At 40.4% G+C, this 25148-nt stretch overlaps 1 protein-coding gene across 8 annotated transcripts in view; it reads left to right on the top strand.

Annotated features, from left to right (window-relative positions):
• The window catches only part of PROM1 (prominin 1), a 123217-nt gene that overhangs the window by 66406 nt on the left and 31663 nt on the right, over positions 1-25148 (top strand). For 7 of the 8 annotated variants that reach the window (XM_074321631.1, XM_074321611.1, XM_074321614.1 and 4 more), the window contains exons 3-7: positions 4564-4619; positions 12332-12358; positions 14284-14489; positions 21960-22080; positions 24015-24078. In XM_074321631.1, the coding sequence (XP_074177732.1) occupies positions 4564-4619; positions 12332-12358; positions 14284-14489; positions 21960-22080; positions 24015-24078 (474 nt within the window). The remainder of the gene's footprint in view (positions 1-4563; positions 4620-12331; positions 12359-14283; positions 14490-21959; positions 22081-24014; positions 24079-25148) is intronic. The other variant, XM_019713028.2, reaches the window with a different exon arrangement.

The following is a 25148-nucleotide window of genomic DNA, read 5'->3' as shown; positions in this document are numbered from 1 at the left end:
TCAGCACACACCAAACATAAGTCAGTTTTGGGGAGTGGCTAAGGGCAATCTCTCAAGGTTAGCTGTCCTCTGAGACAACGCGTGGTCCCTGCCCTTGTACTAACTGGGTCCCGGTTGTGATCCTTTGCTTTGGCAGGGGCTCCCGTGTCAGGAGTTGCCATTAATGGTGGGGAGTCTGCCTGATCTGCATGCAACAGGGCTGCTCTGACGTGCTCTGCTCCAACACGCATGGCCAGAGTCCTGGTTCATGTTCTGTGTCCGCTTAGCCAGGCTGTAGTTCCCAAAGAGTTAATGAAACGCTAAGCTGCTAAGCTAGGTGTTGTGGTGAAAGACTTTTGTAGATGTGGTTAACACCTCCAATTAGTTGACTTTAAGTGAAGGAGATTACTTTCAATATTGTGGGTGGGCATCATCCAATCAATTGAAGGTCTTAAGAGCAAAAACTGAGATTTCTGGAGGAAGAAGAAATTCTGCCTCAAGACTGTAACATGACCTGCCTGAGTTTCCAGGCGGCCAGCCTGCTCTAAAGATTTCATCCCCTACAATTCCTTAAAATAAACCTTTCTATATGTATCTCTATCTTATCTCTAGCTTCCTCTGCATCTCTATTTCTTATTGGTCTTGGTTCTTTGGAGAGCCCTGACTGACACAGGCAGTTATCCCAATGTTTGGGGATTAGAGTGTGGAGTGTATAGTTAGAGAAAAGGCTAGTCCTCTCCCCATTGAGTCACTGAAGAATCAAATAAGCCAAGTCCCCTCCTATCTGTAGGCAGAGTCTATGATCGCTGAGTGCTTTCTCTGAAATACTCGTGCTATGTATAGATGGTGTAATTTTGTGAGCCACTGATGCCATTTTCATCAACACTAAGCTTGTGGCTTGGATATGGTGTGGTTGGCAAAGTCAGCCTTTAAATTAGTGAGGAGCTTCTTTTACCATAGGTGCTATCTTAACTTACCTCCATTCCAGGCAGAGGTCTCATACTCAAATAGGACCTTGGCTTCTCATCAAATGATGGGCAAATAGATGTGTATTTATATGCCTTAAGTCTGAGGCACAAGTCCCTGCCTTTCCTTTTTCCATTAACTTCCCATGTGTCAGAACTGATCGCACTTACTATGCTGATTCAACACCGATTTAAACATTTTCATGCAACTGAGTTGGCTTCTTAAAACATTTTTCTTGGTAAAAGGTAAACTAAGTCAAATTATCCAAATAACCAGAAATTTCTGAGTTTGTTTGAATTAATGAGATACATTCCTGTGAATCAGGAATTTCTGAAGCATAGAAAGAAAACCCAGTAAGCCTAGACTAATTAGGGAAGACCAGATTTGATAATACTGAATTACCTCTGTTTGTTATCTAAGATCCCTTCCATTTGGGAGCTCTGGGGAAAATGCTGGGACCACCTACAGATCACATAAAAGTTTATATTTTCACCAACAAATTTTGTACCTTGATATAAATCTTCACTCTCCTCCAGAAAGAGCAGCTGGTTCTCCCCATCCATTTTAACGGCATTCTGTGCACATAACTCTTGGAGAGGGTACCAAGATCTCAAGCCAACTTAGTCTTAATCCCTTTTTGATGCACATTTCCCAGAATAACACTGTAACCCGAGAGCATTTTCTTTAAATATTTTGGCAGCAGAGACACGCTTGAATCCGTAGTTGAAACTGGGTATGAACATGTGTTTTGTAGATTAGGAAAATTCAGTTGGTAGCGAAGCTTGTGAAGGGGTTATGGTCATTTAAGGCAGACACGTGGATAACTCTCAGGGCTTTGTAGACCCATGAATAACAGCAGGCAGGATGAGTTTTGTCTGAGCTATATTGCATTGCATTTGGCAGTGAGTTTTCTGGGTTCAAATGCCTTTTCATGCATTCTCTTGTATGAATACAGAAATTTCAATCTTTTAAGAAGATAGCTTTTAAAATCTCAGTTTACGTGAGTGCCAAGCTATTGGCTTCCCCCAGTCTCAGTCTGCTGTGTGATATGTATCTGTATATCCTCTCCTGTGAAAAATGAGGTAACCTTTGTTTGGTCAAAGCTGGTAGAATAGGCTACAGATAGAGGGTACACATAGCAGGAAAATGTTGGGTGTCTCAACTGGTGAAAGCTTTCTCAGTGAGGGTAAGCGTCACCATTTTCTATAACAAAGAAGCCAAAATTTCAGCACCAGTGCTTATTTCTCACTGCTCAGTCCAATGTAGGAGTAAGTGGTGGAGTAGAGAGGTCTGGACCCTTGGGCTTGCTCTGTCCAATGGTTCTGCCATTCCTTTGGGCTTCAGAATTCTCCACCTGATCCTCCATATTTGGCTGGGAGATGGGTAAAGAGGCCAAGCATTAATGGTCTTCTGGGAGGTTTGAGGCCACGGCTGGAAGTGTTGTGTGCACACATCTGCCCACATGCCACTGGCCAGAACTCAAGTCACACGGGCTTACCTTCCTGCAAGGGGGCTGTGGAATCAAGCAGCGGGCCAAAGAAAATGGGGTGCCATGGGTTCTGCTGAGCGCTCACATTCTGTGCCACAAGCAGAAGGCCTGGAAAGGACAGAGCACTGAAGGGTGCGTAGTGCTAGAGTGGAGGTGAAAAGGGTAACGTTTTCATGTGAGCACATCATATACCAAGCATGGCCCTAAATACCTTCCTTAGGGCAAAAGGCCTCTTGCTCTTCCACACCCCGTGTAATGCCAGCCCATTCAGGAAGTTCACACTCTTGGAACTGTCTAGGTTTGTGTTTTATCTGGACTTGTCAGGCATTCCAGTAGGTTTGCCTACCTGCTCCTTGTCCCCTCAGGAACTTAGTCAAGACAGGGGCAAGTTGTCCAATGGATTTTTAAGATCCCGTGGAAAGTCTTTTATGCCTGGAAAGAGAGTTGTGTTCTAATTAATATTTAATTTATTAAGGTTATATATTTACAACGCTAGCTTTTATGCCTCGAAATTGAACTTGAATATCATTTTATTCTACTTCTAAAACTAATACTTTTGGTGAAAATCTGAATAATCTTTTTCATTTTGATCAGTGTTGATTTAATGCATACATTAACAGATTATGTCATTCTTAGTACAGGGACCGGCCACACCAGGTAAGTTTAAGATGTTGCCATTGAAGGTCAAAGGGAGATACTATGGTGTCTCCACAGAGAGACACTTAACCCTACTTATGCTCTTAATCACATTTCCCTGCAAACACTTAAGTGTCTGCGAGGGCTGACTCTGTGTGTGTGTGTGTGTGTGTGTGTGTGTGTGTGTGTGTGTGCAATTTCTGTTAATAAGAGTTCTGAGTGCAAATAATAAACTTAACCTGACATTTAGGGGAAAGAACTGATTCACTCTCTAAAGTTTGTCCCTAAAGAAAAACCTGTTCTGTACATTTTAATCTCCAGTTTTAATGCTGAACACCATACTGCTTCTAAGTCTATAACTTCATTTTAGGCTTCATTTGAATAATTCTGTCTTGTTGCATCTGGTTAAAGAAACCAGAAGACATCAGGTAGAAAAAAAGCAACAGAATAATTAAAATGAGCTGAATATAAAACTTCAGTAAGACTTTTTAAAAACCTTTAAAACAAGACACCATAAAATTGGAACACTTTTGGCAGAAAAAAATGAGCAGCGATGGACAAAATTAATATTTATATAATAAATATGGACAAGTCACTCTCCCTGTCTGGGCATCCGGTTTGCCATATCATTACTAGATTAGGGAGTCAGAATGGGCCGTGGCTCTTAACCTATGTCAGAATTTGAAAATGCCCCAAATGAACAGGCACAAAAAAGTCCAATTTTGTATGACATTTCAGGGTTTCATGCAGTGTTTAGAGGTGGGAAGGGAGAGATGTCCCATGCGATTCAGAACTCTCAGGTTAGGTTAATTGTAAGATTCCTTTCATTTGTAAAACATTATATAAATGTGAATTTATTAAAGAAAAAATTGCATTCATAGTTCCGAATAATTAAGAATTAGCAATTTCAGTGTAATGTTTTTATCAGTGACTATTAACGAAGTATATGTTGTTTGCTAGTCTAGATTAAGGTGTATTGTGAGAAACTGAAAACTCTTAAAAATGATAACCCTCTAATTCTGCCATTGGCAAAATAGTGAGTCAGAAATATTTATCCTACTGTCTTTGCTTTAGAGCCTCATTAGCTCAATTATTTACCTACATTAAGAAATAGGAATAATTCTAAGAATACTACCGTGTTTCCCCGAAAATAAGACCTAGCCGGACAATCAGCTCTAATGTGTCTTTTGGAGCAAAAATTAGTATAAGACCTGGTATTATATTATATTATATTATATTATATTATATTATATTATATTATATCATATTATATCATATGACTGGGTCTTATATTAATTTTTTGGGTCTTATATTAATTTTTGCTCCAAAAGACACATTAGAGCTAATTGTCCAGCTAGGTCTTATTTGCTTAGAAACATGTTATATAAAGGTAATTTGTGAACATATATAGACATTTATTTTCTAAATATGCATTTTATATTTTTTACTGAAAAAATAATCTTGCTATTGTTTTGTGGCTTTTCTTTTCCCAGATATTTTAAGGAAAATAATACAAAAGAAGTTTGACCTCTCAACTGATTATGAGAAGGTAATTTTTATTGATATATTTGTTGCTAAAATAAGCATGAGCAAAATTTTGGCTGACTTGAAAGTAAATCTTTAAACAACTGGTTATTTATTCTGTGAACTTAGTAACCTTTTCTGACTAGGAATTTCTAAAGAATATTGAAACGTTTTATAAATCCCATTTACAAAAGCTGTGTTTGAAGAAACATTCACCTTTCAAGTTATATGTTATTTAAAAATGAAGATTTCCATAAAGGAAGTATTATGCCACCTTTTCAGCTGAAGAGGGAGAGCTCTACCTACAGTTGACCCTTGAACAGCGTGAGAATTAGGGGTGCCAATGCCCCCACACAATTGGAAATTCATGTATAATTTTGACTCCCCCAAAACTTAAGTACCAATCGCTGTCGAATGAACTCAAAAAAGAGTCTGGAGGCATTGCTATGAATAAATGAAAAAGATTTATTCATGGGTCTTAAACCTTGCCAACCGAAACACAAGTAGGCAAAACCCAGAAGGTGTTCTGAAGAAGAAAGAAAAGTTCAGAGTTGTTACACTAACGTCACATTCTTGAGACTAATACGTCCTGCGTCTTAGCTTCTGGATTGGTCCGAGATGATGACCCACTAGGTGACCAGTGGTCTGGATAATGAATATCAGGTGGTCTGAATACGCGAACACTCTTTCCTTAGTCCTTCAGTGGTCACCACAGGGTTATCTGGAGGTTTGATGTGCATCCAGGCATTGACACTGGATGTGAAAGTTCACAAGTTGAAGTTCCCAGGTGGTTAAACCAAGAATACAATTGTTTCCTGAGACCTCATCCTATTTGGTTTCATTAATTTAGCAGCTTGGCTATAGTGACTCCATTTTATTTCTTCACCCTACTTCATTCCTCATGGCCTACTCTTGGCCTTACCGATAATATAAACAGTCGATGAACACATATTTTTATGTTATATGTATTATATACTATATTCTTCCAATAAAGTAAGTGAAGAAAAATGTGATTGAGAAAATCATAAGGAAAATACATGTATAGTACTGTACGTATTGATTGAAAAAAATGTGCGTATAAGTGGACCTGTGTAGTTCAAACCCATGTTGTCGAAGGGTCAACTGTAGAATTGTTTGAACATCCTTAGAAACAAGGATGGGTACTTTGTTTTAAAAGATAGTTTGTTAAAAAGTAGCTTCCCATTTGAACAATGTTTTTGAGCGCTCCGTGTGTGTACTTGGCTAGGATTGGAAGGACGATGGAGATGAGCAAGATAACCTTTGGTCTCAGGAGGCACGCTGCAGAGACAGTATCTAATTATTTAAAGAAGAGGGGAAGGAGAAGAAGGAAATAACTAGACTTATAAGTAATGTGCAGAGGAGCGTAGAGGAAAAATAATTCATTCTGACCAGAAGTTGGGACTTGTTATAAAAAGGATAAGGAGGGCTGGAGCAGGTGGGGCGGTAGGTGGCTTTGCTGGCATTCCAGGCTGCAGGGACCACACGAGCCACGAGGACATGGTGTGGAAGACAGAAGCCCATGGACAGGGCTGGTGGGTGAGGAAGGAGAGGAAGGAAAGGTGAGCTGGGGCCGCATCCTAGGGGAGGACCTTGCGTACCTTGCTAAGATAGGTGGACAGTATTTTCAGAAAACATCATATGGTACCTTTCACATCTCTACGTAATAACAAGGTGCTGGTAATTCACTCCGCTGGCATCTACCTAAACTGAAGGATGTGATCTTTTGATTTTGGTTTATGATGAGCATAGGTTGCCAGTGAAACAAACAGGCAAATGTGTGTTGCATTGAATGTTATGAAAATAAAAAATAGTTGAATCTGTTCGTCAGGCTTTTAGTCCTGCAGGGCCGGGCACTTTGTTCTCCCCTTTCCTGGTACAAAGTGGTTAACAAGACAATGATAAAAGCAGTGGGAGTCGGGCTGCCACTCTCCATCGCAGAATTCTCAGCTGGGCAAGTCCCAACTGTGGTCAGCTTGGTATTAGATTTGGAGTTCCTGTAAAATCGGGGTTCCTTGAATCCTGATTTCCTCTCTACATCAGATGCCTTTGCAAACTGATAAGAATCATTGGGGTGGGGGTGGAGTGGAGAGAGGAGACAGAGCTGAGCCTACATGAATGAACTGCATCCTACCATAGGTGTGGCTTGGGTCATGTTTCCCACAGTGACCCAAGGAAGATGAATTTGGTTAAGCAAAGACACCAAGGAAGCCAGAGCACCTTGGGAGGGAAACTTCTAATTGGTTTTAACCCGACACATGCTGGGTGTGTTAGGCTAGACTCCCTCAGAGCAGACCCTGTGTCAAAGACTGAAGGGCACGTCATTTGTTTGGGAGGCAGGGAACCCTGACTGGGAAGTGGGGAGGTGCTACAGGGGCGGGAGGGCAGCCTATAAAAGGTGTGCCCTTACACCCCCGCCCACAGGGGGTGACTGGGACTTCATCCTGCAGAGCTGCTGTGGGAAACCCCGCAGACCAACTGTGTCCAAATTAGCCCACAGGAAGGGGGAGGGAGCTGAGGTATCTATACACCAAGATCAAAGAGGCACTGGTTATGGGCCACTGGGGGCTGAGGGAGAGTGTTAACCCCTGAGCACTTCGGACCTTTTAAGCTTCTGGAAAATGCCTTGGAGCACACAGTTAAAGATACCAGAAGTTAGAAGTCTGAGGAACACCAAGGTGACTAAGGCCTGAGGGACAGGGAGAAGCCAGTAGCATCTTCCATACTGGCCAGAACCCACCGGCTCTCTAATTAGCGCAGTCACATAGGTAAGATCTGTGAGGGTGAGTGGCCTGGGCAGGGCCACTCATTGTCCTGAGCTCAGTGTTTCATCTTCTGCTGAGCTCTCAGGTGGTCAGTGACCTCACAGCTGGGGCTCTTTTATTAAACTTTCTTTGTCAGGAGGTTCAGAAGCATTCAGAAGTGCAGACCTTTTGTTCCAAGGGGTGGGGGCTGGGCTGGCTTTGGGAGAGAAAGTTCCCTTTCAGAGAACGGCCTCCCTTCTGACTTTAGCTGAAAGTTGAAAGTAGTACGTACATTAAGATCCTTGGGCCCGTTCTCCCCCTGACATTGTTTATTTTATTTAATGTGTTTATTTAACTGAGATTTACAGAGAACTCACCAGAAACAATGCATGGTAGGGGTACAGACATGTGAAATATGGCCTTTACTCCAAGAACTCGCAGTTGGTGAGGGAGAGGCTGTGGGATAAGATACATGCGTGGATGTTGTGGGCTGAATTGTGTCCAAAAGTCGTATGTTGAAATCCAAATCCCTAGTACCTCAGAATGGTTTTGTACTTAGAGATAAAGTCTCTAAAGGGGTAATTGAGTTAAAATGGGGTCATTAGGGTGGGTGCTAACCCAGTCTGACTAATATCCTTGTAAGAAAAGGAGATTAGGATTTAGACTATGTGAAAAAGACACAGGGAGAAGGCAGCCGTCTGCAAGCTGAGGAGAGAGGCATTAGAAGAAACCAAGCCTGCCAACACCTCGATCTTGGTTTCCGGCCTCCAGAATTATGAGAAAATACTTTGTTTAAGATTCCGCAGTCTGTGGTACTTTGTTACGGCAGCCCAGCAGACTAATGCAGTAGGTAACTAGTAGACTAATGCAGGATGGAGAGGGACACACATCATGTAAGAAGTTCTGGTAAAAGCCTGTGAATGTTCAGAGGAGGGAGAGTGTACTTGCACTTGGGGAAATCAGGGAAGACTCCACGGTAGAGCTGGCATTTATACTGAGACTTAAAGGCAAGTCGAGTAAACGAGAAACAAGGTCTTGCTTCCATTGATGAACACTTGGCTCAAAACACAAAGCTTCTCCAAGTGTATCTTAAACTGTGTCATCTTCCTCTCTGTGATACTAAGAGATACTATTTCTTGTCTGCCGTCTGCAATGCACTGAATTGGGAGGCTTGCATTGTTTCTAGTCTTCACAATAGCTTGTATCCAAGCAGAAGTATTTCTGCACTGTACATGCAAGAAAATCCTATACTCAGAGAGGCTAGGGAACTTGTCCAAGGTCACCCAGTGACTAAATGACAAAGCTGGGATTCGTACCCAGACTAGACTAACTCGAAACCAAGAAATACACTACCAAGAAAAAACTAGGCTCATTCTAGACCACTGTGCTATATAAAGTGACTAATTTAGAAGAAACAACTATCATGTATCTTGAGCTGTGGGCAGAGTGTGGCAGTCTTTTATCCATTAAACCATAAAATGCTAGAGCAGGTGATTATTGCTGAGGGAAAAAGAAAAGGCAGAAATGGAAGCCTAGGAGGGAAATAGGACTTGGAATTCTGGAGCTATAAGGAAAAAGGAGGATCAGAGAGAGGAAGCTATAGACATCCAAGAAACAACTCTCATAATCCTAGTTTCCTAGCGTTTCTGTAGCACATACTATGGAGCCGACACCCTTGAGAATGACTTACAAATATTCACTCATTTAATCTTCACAGGAATAGTCTATCTTTACCAGAGGTGTTGAGGTAGAGATTTCATGGTCAACTCATTTATCTATTTAGTTCATGGGACATTCAGCATGCCCAGTGTGTGCCATGCCCTGTGCTCAAGATTCAAAAATGAGCCATGCCGAGCACAGCCAGTATTGCAGAGCTCCTGAATACTACCCCTTGGGGATCAGAGAGGGTGGGCAGCCCCTTTCCGGATTCTCCGTGTTCTGGCTGACTGTAAACGAAAGGAAACATCACCCACCTCACCTGCTTACCTGGGGTTTCTGCAGAGAGAGCCTCTTAGCCTAGCTTGTCAAGTGGTGTCTGTACAATTAAATAAAAGAACTCAATCCCCACCCTCAGAGAATGCATAGTTTGGGGCAATTATATATATAACTTATGATCACTCCCCCCTGATAGCCCCTGAGTGGCACCCACGTTTCAGAGAATAGTTGTCCCAGCAAGCCCACCGCCTACCATCTGGTTCATTGTGTGGATCAGTGTCTGTAGGGACAGTGATTTCCTTGGGATGACTTCCTGAATTAGTGCCCACGTGGTCACGGTGCGTCTCCACGCCAACCTCTCAGTTAACTCTTTTTTAGATTTATCTGGTTTGTATCATTCATTTCATTTCTGTCACTACCTTTTCCTTTCTTGAAGCTTCCTTTGGGGGCAGGTACAGGGCTTGGGACCTGTCCCTGTTGCTTTTCACGACCTCACTAGCGCTAATGGTCATGGGACGTGGATTGGCACTTAGTAAATGTCAGGTCATCAATGCAGGTGGGTTTGTGATGTTTGAACCCTACATTTTTACAAAAGGTAAGTGAATAGGTACCTGTTTCCCACCCTCCAAGAGGGCGATGACGTGCTGCCTGTAAGAACACACTCTCCTTTCCAAGTAAGGGAAGGATCTTCTAGGACTCTCAGATGGCATCTCGATAGAAGGCGATGCAAGATAGTCCATGACTGGGGTCGTCATCTAAGGCTCACGGGAGCTCAGAGATGAGAATAATGCTGTGCATCGATTGTTATTGTTATATTATTATTATTATCGATTGAGCATTACTCTGGGCAGGCATTGGTCTAAGTGTTTCACGTGTATTTACTCATTTAACATGTATTAAATAGTACACGTAGAGTGCTTACAACAGAATAATGCACAAAACATGTTGCTTCTCATGGTTTCTCAAGTTGCCTTTGCAATAACTGCATAAAATAGGGTCTCCTCTTATCTACATTCTGTCAATAAGGTAACCACAGCTCTGAGTAGCATTGTAGCAATGCCTAGACCCGACCCCAGAGATTCTGATGTAGTTAGTCAGGGTTGGTTGGTCATTCATGTTTTTCAAAACCCTGGGTGATGGTAATGGGTAATAATTGGAGTAGGGAATTCACAGCCACTAAGTGGTGGAGACAGGGTGCAAATTGCTGCATCGCATGGATCATAGCCTCGTACCTGCATGACAACCAGTGTAGACACGGAGAAGGTCCACCGAGGGGTTTGTTGGTACCGTACCAAACATCTCGGGCCAGGCTGACTGTTGGGCAGGAAAATTAAACACAAAACAAGAAGCTGACTGGCGTAGCTTACAGGTGGTTCTGCCCTGGCTGCAGCCCACCATGCTCAGCCCTGGGAGCTAAGAGCAGGTTTCCCAGACTTACGCCTGGTCGTAGCCATGAGTCAGGGCAGGGTTATGTTAGAGACAGATTCCTGCTCTCACCCAAATCTGACACCTGCTCCAGGGGAAGAGCCCCAAACCAGTGTTTTTGACTCATACTGGGAGGTGCTGATGCTGGTGAATTTGGGAGGTAACAAGCCTGTGGGGCCCTCACCCAGGGAGGGGGACTGGGGCCATTCAAAATGTCCCATGTGACCCTGGGGGCAAGTGTATCTGAATTGTCTAAGCCAACATTTTGGATGCCTCACTTAAAAGTTATTAACATTATAAACATTTTTTTCTTTCATGTCTGAGAAAATCTGCCATCTAAGGTAATAGTTTACAAATTTGGATTTTTCTGAAGCAGACAATTTTAAAAACGTCATCTGGGGAACAAGATAGAGCCACCTAATTTTATTCTGTCACAAAAGTTCATTGAAAGTCAACCATAACAATAATAAATTTGTCCCCCTCATACACATATTACCCCCCCCCAAAAAAAAAAAAAAAAAAGGATCGTCTTATAAATTGAGCACATTTCACTTTCTGGGAAACTGATTACTTCTTTGTTTTTCTGCTTCACTGCGGGTTAGTCCGTCCTCATCCCTCATCAGGCCCCATCTCTGGATCACTGTTTAGGTATCGCTGGTCTAAGGCAGTGGGTCCTACTCCCTCAATTTATTATTTTATCTGATTCTGAATAGGCAGCTACTGTGTGCCAGGTCCCAGGCTGGGCACTTGGGAGAGAATGGTGAGTGTGACTATTATGGTTTTGCTCTCCTGGAGCATACAGCATGGCTCAGGAAATGGTCACATGGGAGCCAGTCACCCTAAGTGGGGTAAGTGCTGTGAAAGGACAAGTGTGGGACCACAGGGCAGCACCAAAGAGGGATGTGTAGCGAACCCAGACTCGGTTGTCAAGACAGACTTCCTGGAGGAAGCAACATCCGAGCTTAGACTTGAGTTTCATCAGGAGAAGAGGGATGGGAATAATGTTCTGAACAAGGGAGCAGCATGAGGGAACCCCAAGTGAAGGAAGGGAGAGAGAACATGATGCTTTCTGGAGACTGGAATGGTCAGGAGGAATGGGGACGTGAAGCCAGGATTAAATAAATATAGGACCACATTACAAAGTCTGAATTAAATATGGTGGGGTTGTGGCATGCTATAAGCAAGGCAACGGACCATTAGATTTTCATTTTAGAAAGGACACTTTGGAAGGTGTTGCCTTTGGCTCGGGGGTCCTAGGAAGCTGCCGATTCTCTGTTTTATGAAGACCACATGGTTAGTGTGTTCACCTTTTGTACCTTTCTCCCTCATTCTCCTGTCTATAACTGACTAGCGTACTAAGAACCTTTTAAGAAATCCACATGTGAATTCAGAGGTAAGTTCCAACCTTGATTCTATCCAAAAGACTGTTCCTCTGATAAACACTCAAGTTTTATACTCCTGTCTTGTGGTGTTCTTTCTCTCACTTGGTTTTCTCTGTGTGGGATATGAATGTTCTCGTTGTATAATAGCTTATCACTCACGTAAGTTTTTCTGTTTTCTTGACACATGCTGCCTCTGCCTTATACAAACTCCTCACCTGCCTTGTCTGCCACAGCCAGAAAATGTAGTCTTGACTCTGAAGGTAAAGTTCATGTCTGCTGCTTCACGTTGCTCTGTTTAAAGCCAGTGAGTCATGTGATGCTTTTGCCAGAACTTTCTATGCTTCACTGTTATCTCCACTGCAATGGTCTTTACATGATTTTTTCATTTTTGTTTCTGCCATTGTCTTTAGTCTTCTCTTTCAGTTTTAGCAGTTCATGGAAGAATAGCGGTCCATCTCGGCAAGTTCAAATCTTGAGCTTCCCTTCAACATAATTCACAAAGTGCTCCAGAGAGCTTGGTGTTTCAGAAAACAATTTAGGTCCTTGCCAGACTTCAGTGTCATAGTAAACTCTTGAAATGTCATACCTGTATACCTTGTTCCTGATCCTGTTTGATGACCTAATGTTTAGTCAGTAACATAGGCAAGGTCCTATATCAAACATAAAATTTATATTTGGAGCTAAAAGGAGCAGCATACTTAAAACATTTCAATACACCTTCTGTCCTCAGTTTGGGTTCAGTGTTTCCTAAGATTCAGATAGGATTTTAAATTCCTTTAAAAATAGTAAATAATTTAGGATATTGGCTGAGAAATGGTAGCAAAATAAGTAAGAATCTGGAGTGTCTGGGGCTGGTTTCTTGGTTGGCTAATGATGTGAATTTTCAAGAAAGTGTTGACAGTGCCAGAAAATAATGACTTTTCCTGGCCATTGGGAGGGCCAGATAATTTTCACGTGCCATGTGCCCCTGATTTAATACTCTTGAGCATTTACTCACAGAGTTCATAAATATTGATTGAATATTTTCTGGGCACTTGGCTTATTGTTTTCACATTAAATCATTTCATTATATGTCCCTTACACTATACTTACGAGGTTAGTGCTACTATAACGTTTTCCAGTTTAGGGAGCTAGAAGCCACTGCTGCGATTGAGAGCAGGTCTTCTGACTCCAAGTTTAGGTGTTCTGTCTCTCAAGACAACACATTTGCCCCTAGGAACAACACTTGTGATTTGTTTGACTCTGCTCAGCTTGGCTGCAGAATCGTTTGCTAACCAGCTGGCCCATTAGTTACAAACTGCCAATCTATAATTTTCTACCGTTCTTTAAAAAGGTCTTGCTTTGTGGAAATGTGAGTAACGGTATACATGGATTGGAAAGAGATCAAGTTTCGTCATCCAGTTGCATTAATTTTTATTTATCCCAGAATAAAGCCAGGAGTGATTATGAAAATATGTTTAGGTCATATGATTGTATCTAGAAGACATGCCAGTTCCTAGGAATCCAGGAACCGTCTGAGATGCGGCACCGGGGAGAACTGCCACTTATTAAGCGTCTGCTCTGTGCCAGGTACTTTACTTGGCACGTTATAACTAATCATATGTTATCTGTAATGTTCACAATGACCTTACAAGGTATGTGTTATTATTCCCAGCGTATGGGTGGGGAAACTAGGTGAGTGGCCATGTCTGACTCAGGAAGTCGGAACCTTTTTTCTAAATGTATGTATGTTCCAGATTTGTTTGGAACTTGTCATGAATTGATCCAATCCAAACCACTTTGATTCCTTAATAACTTCTACTGGTCCTATCTTTCTGGTGAAAAGCCCCCTAAACATAGGTTCTTTACTATGCAAGTTCTTCTGCCAATACCTGTTGCGCCATTTAAAAAGAAACAGACTGCCTCTGGGGTTGAAATTAAACTATTTGCAACTTGACCTTGCATGTGGACATTTTCCTGGGTGTTGGAAGAAAATAGTAGCCGTTTGGTTCTATATTCTGATGACTCGAATCTCTGCTTCCTCTGTTTCAAGAAGGAGCTTCAATATGGAAGCACAGGCTCAGGGGCTCGCACAAACCCAGTCATGGTAGAAATAGGGTAAAGGAAATGAAGTGTGTCCACCGTGAAATGTTCCTCTTGTTAGTTTGTGTTACAGTATGTGCTGTTTCTTTTCTTTGATTTACAGGTCATCCGTTATGAGATTGGGATTATTATCTGTGCTGTCCTGGGACTGCTTTTTATTATTCTGATGCCTCTGGTGGGGTTTTGCTTTGCTTTGTGTCGTTGCTGTAACAAGTGTGGCGGAGAAATGCACCAGCGACAGAAGAAAAATGGGACCTTCCTGAGGAAATACTTTGCAGTCTCCCTCTTGGTGATCTGTATATTTATAAGGCAAGTAGAATCTTGGACAACAGTTGGTTGGGTTTTTGGTCAGTGAGGAACATCTCATGTTTTAACTGTTAAGCCCATGAGTTTAAAAACAAAACAACAATTTAAAAAAACCAAACACCTAAAAATAGAAAAGAGAGAACAAAAATGCTTGTCTAGAGCAGTTAAAAAAGATGTCACTATAACCAGAAATTATCATTATAATCACGCTTCCCTAACTTAAGTAATAAGCCAACCCTTTAGTATTTTTTCATCTTGAAGACATCCTGATAAATCTCAAACTACAGGAAGCATTTATTTCCTAGAACAGCAGCTCCCTCGTCTTGAATAGCGTTTAGAGATAGCAGCCTGCAGGAAGGCAGAGCCAGTGTTTGTTAGTTGTTTTGTACGTGCCTAGGGATCTTAGAGGTGGGGTACAGTCCCTGAATTTGGGAATTTGAGAGTATTGTAGAATGGAATTAACTTTTAAATAATAGATCCAGTTCTCTTGAAATTGCAATTAAGCTGTTACCTTCTCTTGAAGTCTGGAACACACATCTCAATTTAAGATGTTTGTTTTGGAGCTGCTCCCGTGAAAAGTTTTCCAACTAACTGACAAATCAGAAGTACACTGCTTTTAGGACGATGGCATTTTGTTGAGTCCCCAACAGATTCCTCAGCTGAGGAATGCACTTCATGACACTGGCCCCTGGTTGTGATATTTGGTCATCGTTCCCCATTGCCTCATTCATTCAACCAACACGTCATTTAGTCACAGAAACGAAGTGCCTATGACATGAATGACGCTCGGCCTCCAGGAGACACAGAGACAGTGGGGACTGGCCGTGTGCCTCCTCCTCGCCGTTTCTCCAAGTGCCACTTTTGCTTGGTAGTCATGAGTGAGATTTTACAAGTTTTGCTAAATAACTGATATTTGGGAATTTAAGCAGAAAACAGACCTACACAGAACTTAAACAAAATTAAATGGAACAATTTAAGTTCTGGCTGCAAATTCAGGAAGAAAAGTTCTTTATGTGTGGCCACCAGCAGGGGCTGGGTAAGACGTGTGCTTTGTCCATTCATTGAAATGCAGCATACCCATTGGAAAGCTGATACAAAACCGTCTCCAAGCGAGATGAAGTGAGAAGAGCAGGTGGCAGATCGTGTGCAGAACATGGTACCAGTGATAAACACAAAAGGAGGAGGGAGACACAGACACTGGGTTCTGTTTGCATAGAGCATATGTGGACAGATTGCCAGGTCCTCCACGGCAGCCGTTGCCTATGGGAAGGAAATTGGCAGTTGTGGGGAGGAAGAAAGGGAACTCATGTCTTACTGCACGTAGACAGTTTGTCTCTTTTGAATCACCTACCATAGTCAGACATAACCTACAGAAGTAATTACACTAGAGATTAAAATTGAACAACCAAAATATCCCCACAAAAACGAAAAGCCAGTGTGTTACCCCTTATAATAGAGCATTATTTTTTGTTAAGAAAGAGATACTTATACTGAAAATAGTGAAATAATAGACTTTAACAATATGCTTGTAAACAAGATCCAAGGGAATGTGTTAGCTAATTTCATGCACCCTTGTTTAGCCACCAGGGTTATTTTGTGTTCTCTCTGAGAGATGGGAGTGTGGGCATCTCTCTGTCTCTCTGTCTCTGTCTCTGTCTCTCTCTCTCTCTCTGTCTCTCTCTCTCTCTCTGTCTCTCTCTCTCTCTCTCTCTCTCTTTCTATCTCTCTCTCTCTGTCTGTCTGTAAATAATTTGAATCTGTTCCTTCACACTGAATTCTGAAAGGTTGCTTAGAATCAGGTCAATGGTAATTCCAGATGTCCCTGTCTCCCTGCTTTGCTCGTGACGTATTTTCAGGAATGCATGGATCCTACAGCTGTTACTTCCTCCCCAGCTACCAGAAAAATGTCATTTATAGCCCAAAGACCTGTCAGACCTTTGTGTATGTCCTGCGAGGCTGAAACCTACATCCTTTATTCATACAAAAACTTGGACATCTGAGTTTGTCCCCCTTGGTACACCTTGGACAGCAAAGATGAGGCTCAGATGAGAAGCGTCATTTGAAAATACTTACCCTTAGCTAAGGCTTCTTGTTAGTGTGGTCACTGATTGAACAGTGTAATAGTTTTCACTTGATATAAACACATACGATGTCATTTCAGGAAAATTCTTTATTGCATGTACTTACTCATTTACCCTAATAAATGTTTTTGTTTTGTTTTGTTTTGTTTTTTTTGTAAGGGTTAGGGTCGAGTTTAGGTGTAGTATGTTTAGTAAAAGGGTCAGTGTTAGGGTTAGGATTGAATTTAGGATTCGGGTTAGGGTTGAGCTTAGGGTTAGGGTTAGGGTTAGGGTTAGCTTTTTCAAATAAATGTTTACATATGTAATAATGGACTTTCAATTTAGTTTTGAATAAAGAATATATCCTGTATTGGGTTTCTATTTTTAAATTGAACTTTTATTTGCATTACATATAATTATGTGTTATATATTATAGTTCCCCTGAACTGACTGAATTATTTATATTATGTTTTAGGTACCAAAATAGATAAACAACAAAGCTGCAAAGTCATAAATAAACTTGGCTTTCACTTATATATAAAATGAATGCTACAATATTTTTATTCTTGAGAGCTCAGACCCATCAAACAAATTTAGATAAGTTTTTTTCTCTTGAGAATATTTTAGTTTAGAAAATTCTTTTAAAAAATACATTCTGTGATTAAGATATTTTTCCTCGCCCAAATAAGTTATTAATTTGAAAATCACAATTTTAAATGTCAATATAATTAAACTAACATTGATCAATTATTTGAGGCTAAGTGACAAATTTAAAACTAGTTTATTTTTTATATCATACATTGAATGTATATATTAATTATACATAGGTCTAAATAAGAGTAGTATTTGAGATTATTTTGTTTACTTTAAATTCAGACTAGAAGTTTAAATTTTTTTGCCTTTAATTTTTTAATTGAGAATGCTATTTTGATGTCTTCCTTTTGAAACCCCTACTGGTTTGCAAGTATCTTCAACATCATGGGTTGCACACTAGCTATGTATTGTTTGCAAGTAATCGAAATTAGTCCAGAAAGTAAAGATTTGGGGAAAGTAAAGGTTTCTATATTATTATTAAGTAGAAAGGAAAAGATAGTATGTGCACAAAATTAGAAGATTAGATAAAATAAAAGGGGAGTGTATGTCAGCAGAACTAGAAGGCAGAAAGAGAGAGGAAAGGAGCTGTTAGCCTCTGGCTTGCAGTGGCCTCAGCAGAGATTGGATACTATTGATAAATAATCCTTGTATATGACTCTTTTTTAAATTCAGAAGGCCAGAGTAATCCACTTGCCTTTTATCACACTCAGTTTCATTTGGTGGCTCTATACAAAGTGTTACGATTAAAAACCAAAGTTGGTTTTTAAATTAGTCTTGAGTACTCTAATTTTTCATCCACGATTTTGTGTTTAAAATTGTTTTTAATCTTTTGTTTTTTATTGAGAAAGGCATAGGTGTTAAGAAGAAAAATCTCCTACTACATGTGGAATATATGTGGTCATGTTCTTTCTCTGTTTGAGCTTTTCCATAGGCAGCTGCGAATGTTAGAATTCCACAGACGTTGACATATGTTTATGTAATTCTGACCATCAGTAGAAGATGGAATTTCCACCTCTCACTGTAGACTGTTTAAGCAGATGTGTCTCACACCAGAAAAAGCCAAGTTTCCTCTTCTTTCTTTCCTTTTTATTTGTCGTCACTGCATTTTTCAGAATTTCAATAAGGTTATACATAAACAAACAAAAAGGAACAGCCATGCCTTTATTTCTCTAGTATATTTCCAAGCTTTAGAGCATGATAAGTCAACTTTTGCCAGTTACCATGGCGAAAATTGAATCCCAGTCATTTTCAGGAAGATGAGTACTTTTCCAAAGTTCATTTTTTATTGTGATGTGATTGTCATTTCCTGAGTTGGAGGCCACAAGATTTCAGAAAAGAAATTAAGCTTGCATGCCTAAAAATCATGAGACTTTCTTAATGTGAATGAGAGGACTAACTAGTTACTTAAAATTGAAATTTAAAAATGATATTTAAAAAATAAGAGATCAGTTACAAAGTGAAATTATTTATTTGGCTTTTTTTTTTTGGCTAATTCCATTAAGTCAGTAAAAATTGGTAGAAAAAAATTGCTACAAATTTTAAAACTTTAGCCTTACCCTTTAAAAGTTTTAAGTATTTACTTTTAAGTGTATATGTAATAAAATTAGTCTGTCCATAATAAAATATAGAAGACGTAATGCTAATATGCCATGAACAATAAAATTCCTATCTTCTGATAAAATTTCAAGAGATTTTGTTATATTGCATAATAGTAGTACATGTTTTTGACAGCTTTTGTGTTTAAGTAGAAGTTTTAAATTAGAGATTGCAAATGGAGACCAATTAGTTTGCATGGTATTTATAGTTTTTTTTCCTTTGATTAGTTGCTAACATTGAAAAACAGGTGATTTTACATAACAATCCAGATTTCCAGATATTTGTGAAGATCTGGCAATGCTGGTCTGCCATCACAGTGGCACTTGCTAGAACTACAGAGCAGCTGCCCCCACCCTCATCTTTGTTCTCCCAGCTCCTATAGGTCCACGCCTCACACTTTGCCCTTCATTCTTTCTGCCTGCCCATGTAGGCATTTGAATTTTCCATCCTTAATTTTAATATAAAATTTACAATGTGTTATGGGTTTGAAAATCAGCTTTGACAGTTGCTGAATTCTATTCCAGAATTCTGTTTAGATCAGTTTTTTAAAAATGATCAATGCTTTCATTTTAATTGGATCCACAATTGATTAGCAGAAATATGGGTCTTTTTAAATTTGTTGCATTGAAATTCAGTGTCATATTGTAATTCATTTCACTGATTGATGGTCTTGTGAGTACAGGCATTTATTTATTCAATAAAGGAACAAAGACAGTTTCTGACTTGGACACTCCAAACATACGGCTAATCTTCTAAATAGACCAAATGAAACAAAGCTCAATCCTCAAAGCCAGCTTCACTGAGCACCCTCGATGGCTCATAGACCCAGCATTGTGCAAAGTCGACAAAGAAGCAGTTTCCACTCCTTTTTAGAGAAATTAAACACAGGTAAAATTAAAGACAAAATAGAGTATGAAGTGAGAAATAGCCCATCAGAATTTCAGGGAGAGCCCCTTGGGAGTTCAGGGCAGGGAGGTTCTCCACTCTGGGGAGGGGTCAGCAAAGCCCAAGTAGACGTGGACTTGCTGTTTGTTCCCCAAGTTCACTTGGGCTTTTTATGATAGAATGGGCTGGAGCATAATGAATGACGAATAATTTGGACATGCTGGGGAGACAGCAAGGGCTCCCCATGTGAAATCTTGTGGTGGACAGGCGTATTCAGGTGGAGATCCTGACTTGTCGTGGATGTTTGAAAGTTGGCACGGTAAATAAAGCTCCAGATGCATTGCTATGACCCAACTAGTGTTTTCTTCTCACTGAACCAAAGTCATTATTTGGGGTCATTTGGTCTTACTTGGCATGAGTGCCTCACTTAATAACTATCCCTGGTATGGTGCAAAGTCTGCCTCGAAAATGCCAATGCAGACTTAAGACTGACAAAAATGGATTATAACGTGGTCATTCCAAATGGCACAGAATAATGTTAAGATTCATTTTTGAAGATAACCATCAGCATGAACCCAAACTTAAGAAAAAAAAAATGTTAGAGGACTTGTGGACATCCACTGCCTCTCCTTTGCAGCTTGAGAAGTACTTATCCAATCTAATTTTGAATTTTGTGATACCAATGGAAGCTCACAAAAAGAAAATAACTTTCTCAAGTTTGCACAGTGTGAGTTAGTGGCAAAAGTGGCAACATCTTACGTTTCTACCCTAGCACACATTCCACTGAAACATGCTAAACATAAGAAATATTGTTCAACATTGTACGTTAGACTTTTTGGGATTAGTTTGGGAAACCTAATGTGCCTAGGAGTATGTAATATTGCTATGGGAAAATGTTTTAAGAGACTAGCGATGAACCAGCGCTCCTTGGAATGAATCAGTTGTAAACGGGATGAATGATTGTCCCCACTTACCCAAAACTGAGAGCCTTCTTGGGAACATGGTTCTTTTGGTGCAGAAATGAACACTTGGCCACCCTACCTGTAAATATATGAATACATAAAGCCTAAGATGTTGCTGTTGGTGCAAAGTATTGATATTCTGCATCAGAATTACTTTTCCCAAAGTTTGCCTATTAGTTGCAAAAAAACCTTTGTTCTATCAAAACCATGTTCTACCTTTGTTCTAGCCACACCTTCCATTGAATGGTTACAAACTGAACAATTTTATTGACTTCTGTAGGTAAAAATAGTGTGTTGTGTTGTTTATGTAATTCCTTACTGCCACCTAGTGGCTAAATCCAACAAAGCTTTGGTAATTAGCAATTTTAAATGTAACATTTTAATGTTGGAAAGCTTTGATACGAAAACAAACCCACTGGTCAAATTAACTTAAGTCAGGAGATTGTTAATAACGAGTCAACATTAAAAACCCTCAGAATGATTAAATGTAGACTTTTTTGGCTTGAAAAATATGTTCCTTATTTTCACATAGAGGAAACTTTCATACAAGATGCCTTTCATATAGTGTTTTTGAAACTCGTTATTGAACTGTATTTTCCGTGGAGAAAAGTGTCCCTGTCATAAATGTATATGCATGAGTTTCCATGAAGTGAACACACCAATTACATCATTAGCTACCCATCCCCAAAGACAACCACTGAATTTTAGCAGCATCATTTTGCACAATTTTGTGCTTTATATAAAATGGAAGGGTGTAGTATACACACTATTGTTTGCAGCTTTTCACAGAGCATTTTAATACTAAAGTAACTCGTGTTTCTTTTCAACCCAGACAATATGAAAACTAACAAAGACCATTAGAGAAACCAAAAATGTTAGAAAGCCCAAGCCAGTCTTATCATTTGGGTATTTTTCCTGTTAGTCTCCTTTGCAGGGAGCAGAGGTATGTGTGTGGGGTGTGTTCATGTGTGCGCTGCATGGGGTGGGGGGGTGTGCCTGACACATCTGTAGGAATGGGGCTGGATTGTATAACCTTTGTTAATTACTATTTCCTGCACAATTTCTCAGGAACATTGTTCCATTTATGAGATTCAGTGTTTAACAGAACAATGTATCCTAAGTGGATATGTGTCTTCTCTGATAGGACGGAGTCCTGTTTTGTGGCCCACGTGTTGGCGGTGGATGGATTATGGGATCGCGGGGGGAAGGCTGTAGTAGGGGAGAGGGCCGAGTGGGGAAGAAGGTCCTGCCTATTTGGGGGTTCTCAGCAGCCCTGCTCCCTCACTTCTGCGGTTAGGTTTCCCTCACTACCCTGGGCCTCGCCAGTCCTCTGAGGTCCCTCAGTAAATGCTCTTTCTTCTTGGCTTTTCCTGCAGCGTTGGTATCATCTATGGTTTTGTGGCAAACCACCACCTGAGGACCCAGATCGAAAACACTCGGAAACTGGCAGACAGCAATTTCAGAGACTTGAGAACTCTCCTGAATGAAACTCCATCGGTAAAAACCACAGGCTCTGTATCCCGTGATGCTTTGTGTTTGGGGCCTTTCAGAGTTCCTGTCTATAACTGAAATTGCATTTGGACCTTGTAGAAACCCACTGAATCAATGTAGACAGGTGTTATCTTTTAATTTTATAGATGAAATAAAGGCCCAGCGAGTAATGTCCAAAAGAGTATAAAAGCTTAATTTCAAAATTGGTGTTATTTTATTTTATAAAAGTGTAACATAAAATTATAGTACATATTATAACAGTGGTTACCCATTTTAATGGCCTCATGTTTTTTTAAAAGGAAAAATCTTTGCGTGCCATTATCTTTTCTTTTTGACACTATAGTTAACTTCTGTTGTTTGCATGAAGTTACCTCGGTAATGAAATCTTTCTACTTTATAAACTTCTGTTTGTTAATACCTATATAGATTGGGAAGGGGACACACACGTGCAAGCGCTCAGACCAGTAAACACACACGTTGTCTTTGGGCGAGGGGAAATGGATTGCCTGAAGACATGTTTTTTCTATGTCCCAGAAGCAAGTTGATGTCTTGTCTATTCAGAACATTGTTTTCTAAAATGTCTGAGCAGAAACCAGCCCAAACATATGTTGCCAGATCATGGGTACCAACCTGGAGAGAAGGATGCTTTCCTACTGGATTCACTAAGAGCCCGCCAGAGCCCCTGGGTCACCTCACATAGGATGTGTTCTTCCAAGTTTATTTCAGTCTAAAACATACTAACACATTAAATATTGTAGTAGTTTTTTAAAATGTGGTTGGAACTAAAAGAGCAAACGATGCTGGCATGTTTTAATATTGAAATTAGAAAAGCTAATTTTATCCATAGTTTTATAGCAATACAGAGAGGGAAATGTTTTATTTTCCTAATCTGTGAATAAGTCTTCATAATATTTTTAACCTGTCATTCTAAACACTCCAAAGTAAAAGCTTTCCCCTAAAATGTTGGCAAAATTAAATACATAGCAATTGTGGCTAGTGAACTTTGGAGTTACTTTCACCAACCTGGAAGGGTAGTAGATTGTTATGTCTTTTGGGAAAACTTATTTACTTCAAAATATATGAAAAGCTCTTAACAAATCTATAAACAATTAGGTGGAGAGTGTGAACAGTCATTTTACAGAGGAAATATAACTGTCCCCAAACATAATAAGATATTTAACCTTACTCTAGTAATTGGAAAAATGAGAAATTAAATAATGATGTACATTTTCACTGAGAAGATTGGCAACAGTTATTTTAAAATGATGGTACCGGGGTTGTGAAGGGTGTGGGGAGCTGCTAAGACACAGGAGACAGAAGAGTAAGCAGTCTCTTGGGAGCCCAGCTCAGTAACAGTAACTAAATAAAACGGTCCTAGTGTGATAGGTTACAAACGGCCTCAAATTCTTTAGAGTTCTGCCCTTCAAGAAGTGGGTCTGTTTCCAACCCCTCAAATCTGGGCTGTCCCTGTGACGTGCTCTGACCCAAAGAATGCAGCAGACGTGACCCTGTGCTAGTTTTGAGCTTAAGCTTCCCGAGGCCTTGAACATCATTCTTGTTCTTTTGCTGCCAGGACCACACTGTGAAAACACTCAGGCTGGCCGCTTGGAAGATGAGAGGCCATGTAGAGAGGGGGGTCTGTTTGTCCCCAGCCAAGCCAGCCCTGACCAGACAATCCACCTAGCCAATCCTCAGAAACCTGAGAAATTATAAATCATTAAGCCAATAAGCTTTGGCGTATTATTAAGAAGTCTGGGTGTCAGAAAAATGTGAACATTTCTAAGAACCTGCTTTCTTTTCAAAATGTTCTGATTCAAGATAATTTGTGTATGTTAGATCTCTTTTTATTATAGCTTTGGACCTTAGAAGCGGTTTCATGTAATTTTCTTTCCTTCCTTCCTTCTTTCTTTTTTCTTTTTTAATTTATTTTTATTTTTTAGCAAATCAACTATGTATTGGGCCAGTATACCACCACTAAGGAAAAGGCATTCTCAGATCTGGACAGTGAGTAAAATTTAAAGTTGCCTCAATTTTTTTGTTTGTTTGTTTTGGCTTTAAGGCACTATGGCCACCTCCCATAAAATGTGGACTAAGAAATGAAGTATGCTATTTCTACAATTTCTGTGTGAAAGTAGGGGAAAAACAGAAAAGTAATCCCCTAGAGTTACTGAGAATTGCAGTTTGTTATCAGTATTTATTGTAAGAATGCCTTTGCTTTCTTGTAGCCAGAAGCGTTTGTTCTTTGTGCCTCCTTGAGGGAAGTAACGGGTCTCTGTCACATCCACTGTTGAAGACAGAAACAGGCCCCTGAGAGACCAGAGGGCTTCAGAAATAAAGGGGTGGGCGTGAATGTCAAGTGTAACCAAAAAAAAAAGAAAGATACCCTGAGGTTGGTGGGAGCGTCCACAGCAATATTATATGTAATTAAAATCTTTGTAAAATTTAAATAAAAATGTTAATGGTAAAAAAAGAAAAGAAATACTTGTGACCTTGTACTAGTTTTGAGCTTAAGCTTCCCGAGGCCTTGCACATCATTCTTGTTCTTTTGCTGCCAGGACCACACTGTTCCTGGGCAGTGTTCGTTCCTGCATGCCCACTGGGAGCTCACACACAGCCTAACTTAGTGATTCTCAGCCACAGGCTCTTCTGCCCTCAAGGCGACATTTGGCAATACTTGCAGATATTTTTGGTTGTCCCAGTCAGGTGAGGGTGGAGGGCAGTGCTACTGTCATCTGTTGGTAGAGACCAGGGAATGTAGCTAAAAATCCTATAACGCAGAGGCCAGTCCCCATGACAAACAATTATCCAGCCCCAAATGTTGGGGGTTGAAAGACCCTGGTCTAGTTAGTTGAAGAGATCAGGGCCACAGGGAGTCATGGCCCAAGGCGGTTAACACTGAGTTCCTAGTACAATTAAATAGCGAGTTTCTGGTGACTGATTTTTCACTGGGGCACAGCTGGTGTGGGCGCTTTGCAGAATATGGAGAAATCACACAAGAGTCAAGGCCTAAACAAGGTCGAGAATATAAAGGGGATTTCACGGCAGGAGAGACGAGAGATAATTTTCCAGGAAGG

The sequence above is a fragment of the Rhinolophus sinicus genome, linkage group LG02 (genome assembly GCF_036562045.2).
Source record: "Rhinolophus sinicus isolate RSC01 linkage group LG02, ASM3656204v1, whole genome shotgun sequence".
Lineage (NCBI taxonomy): Eukaryota > Metazoa > Chordata > Mammalia > Chiroptera > Rhinolophidae > Rhinolophus > Rhinolophus sinicus.
Note: the sequence above shows the minus strand (reverse complement) of the source record. Positions and strands in the feature narration are given on the sequence as shown.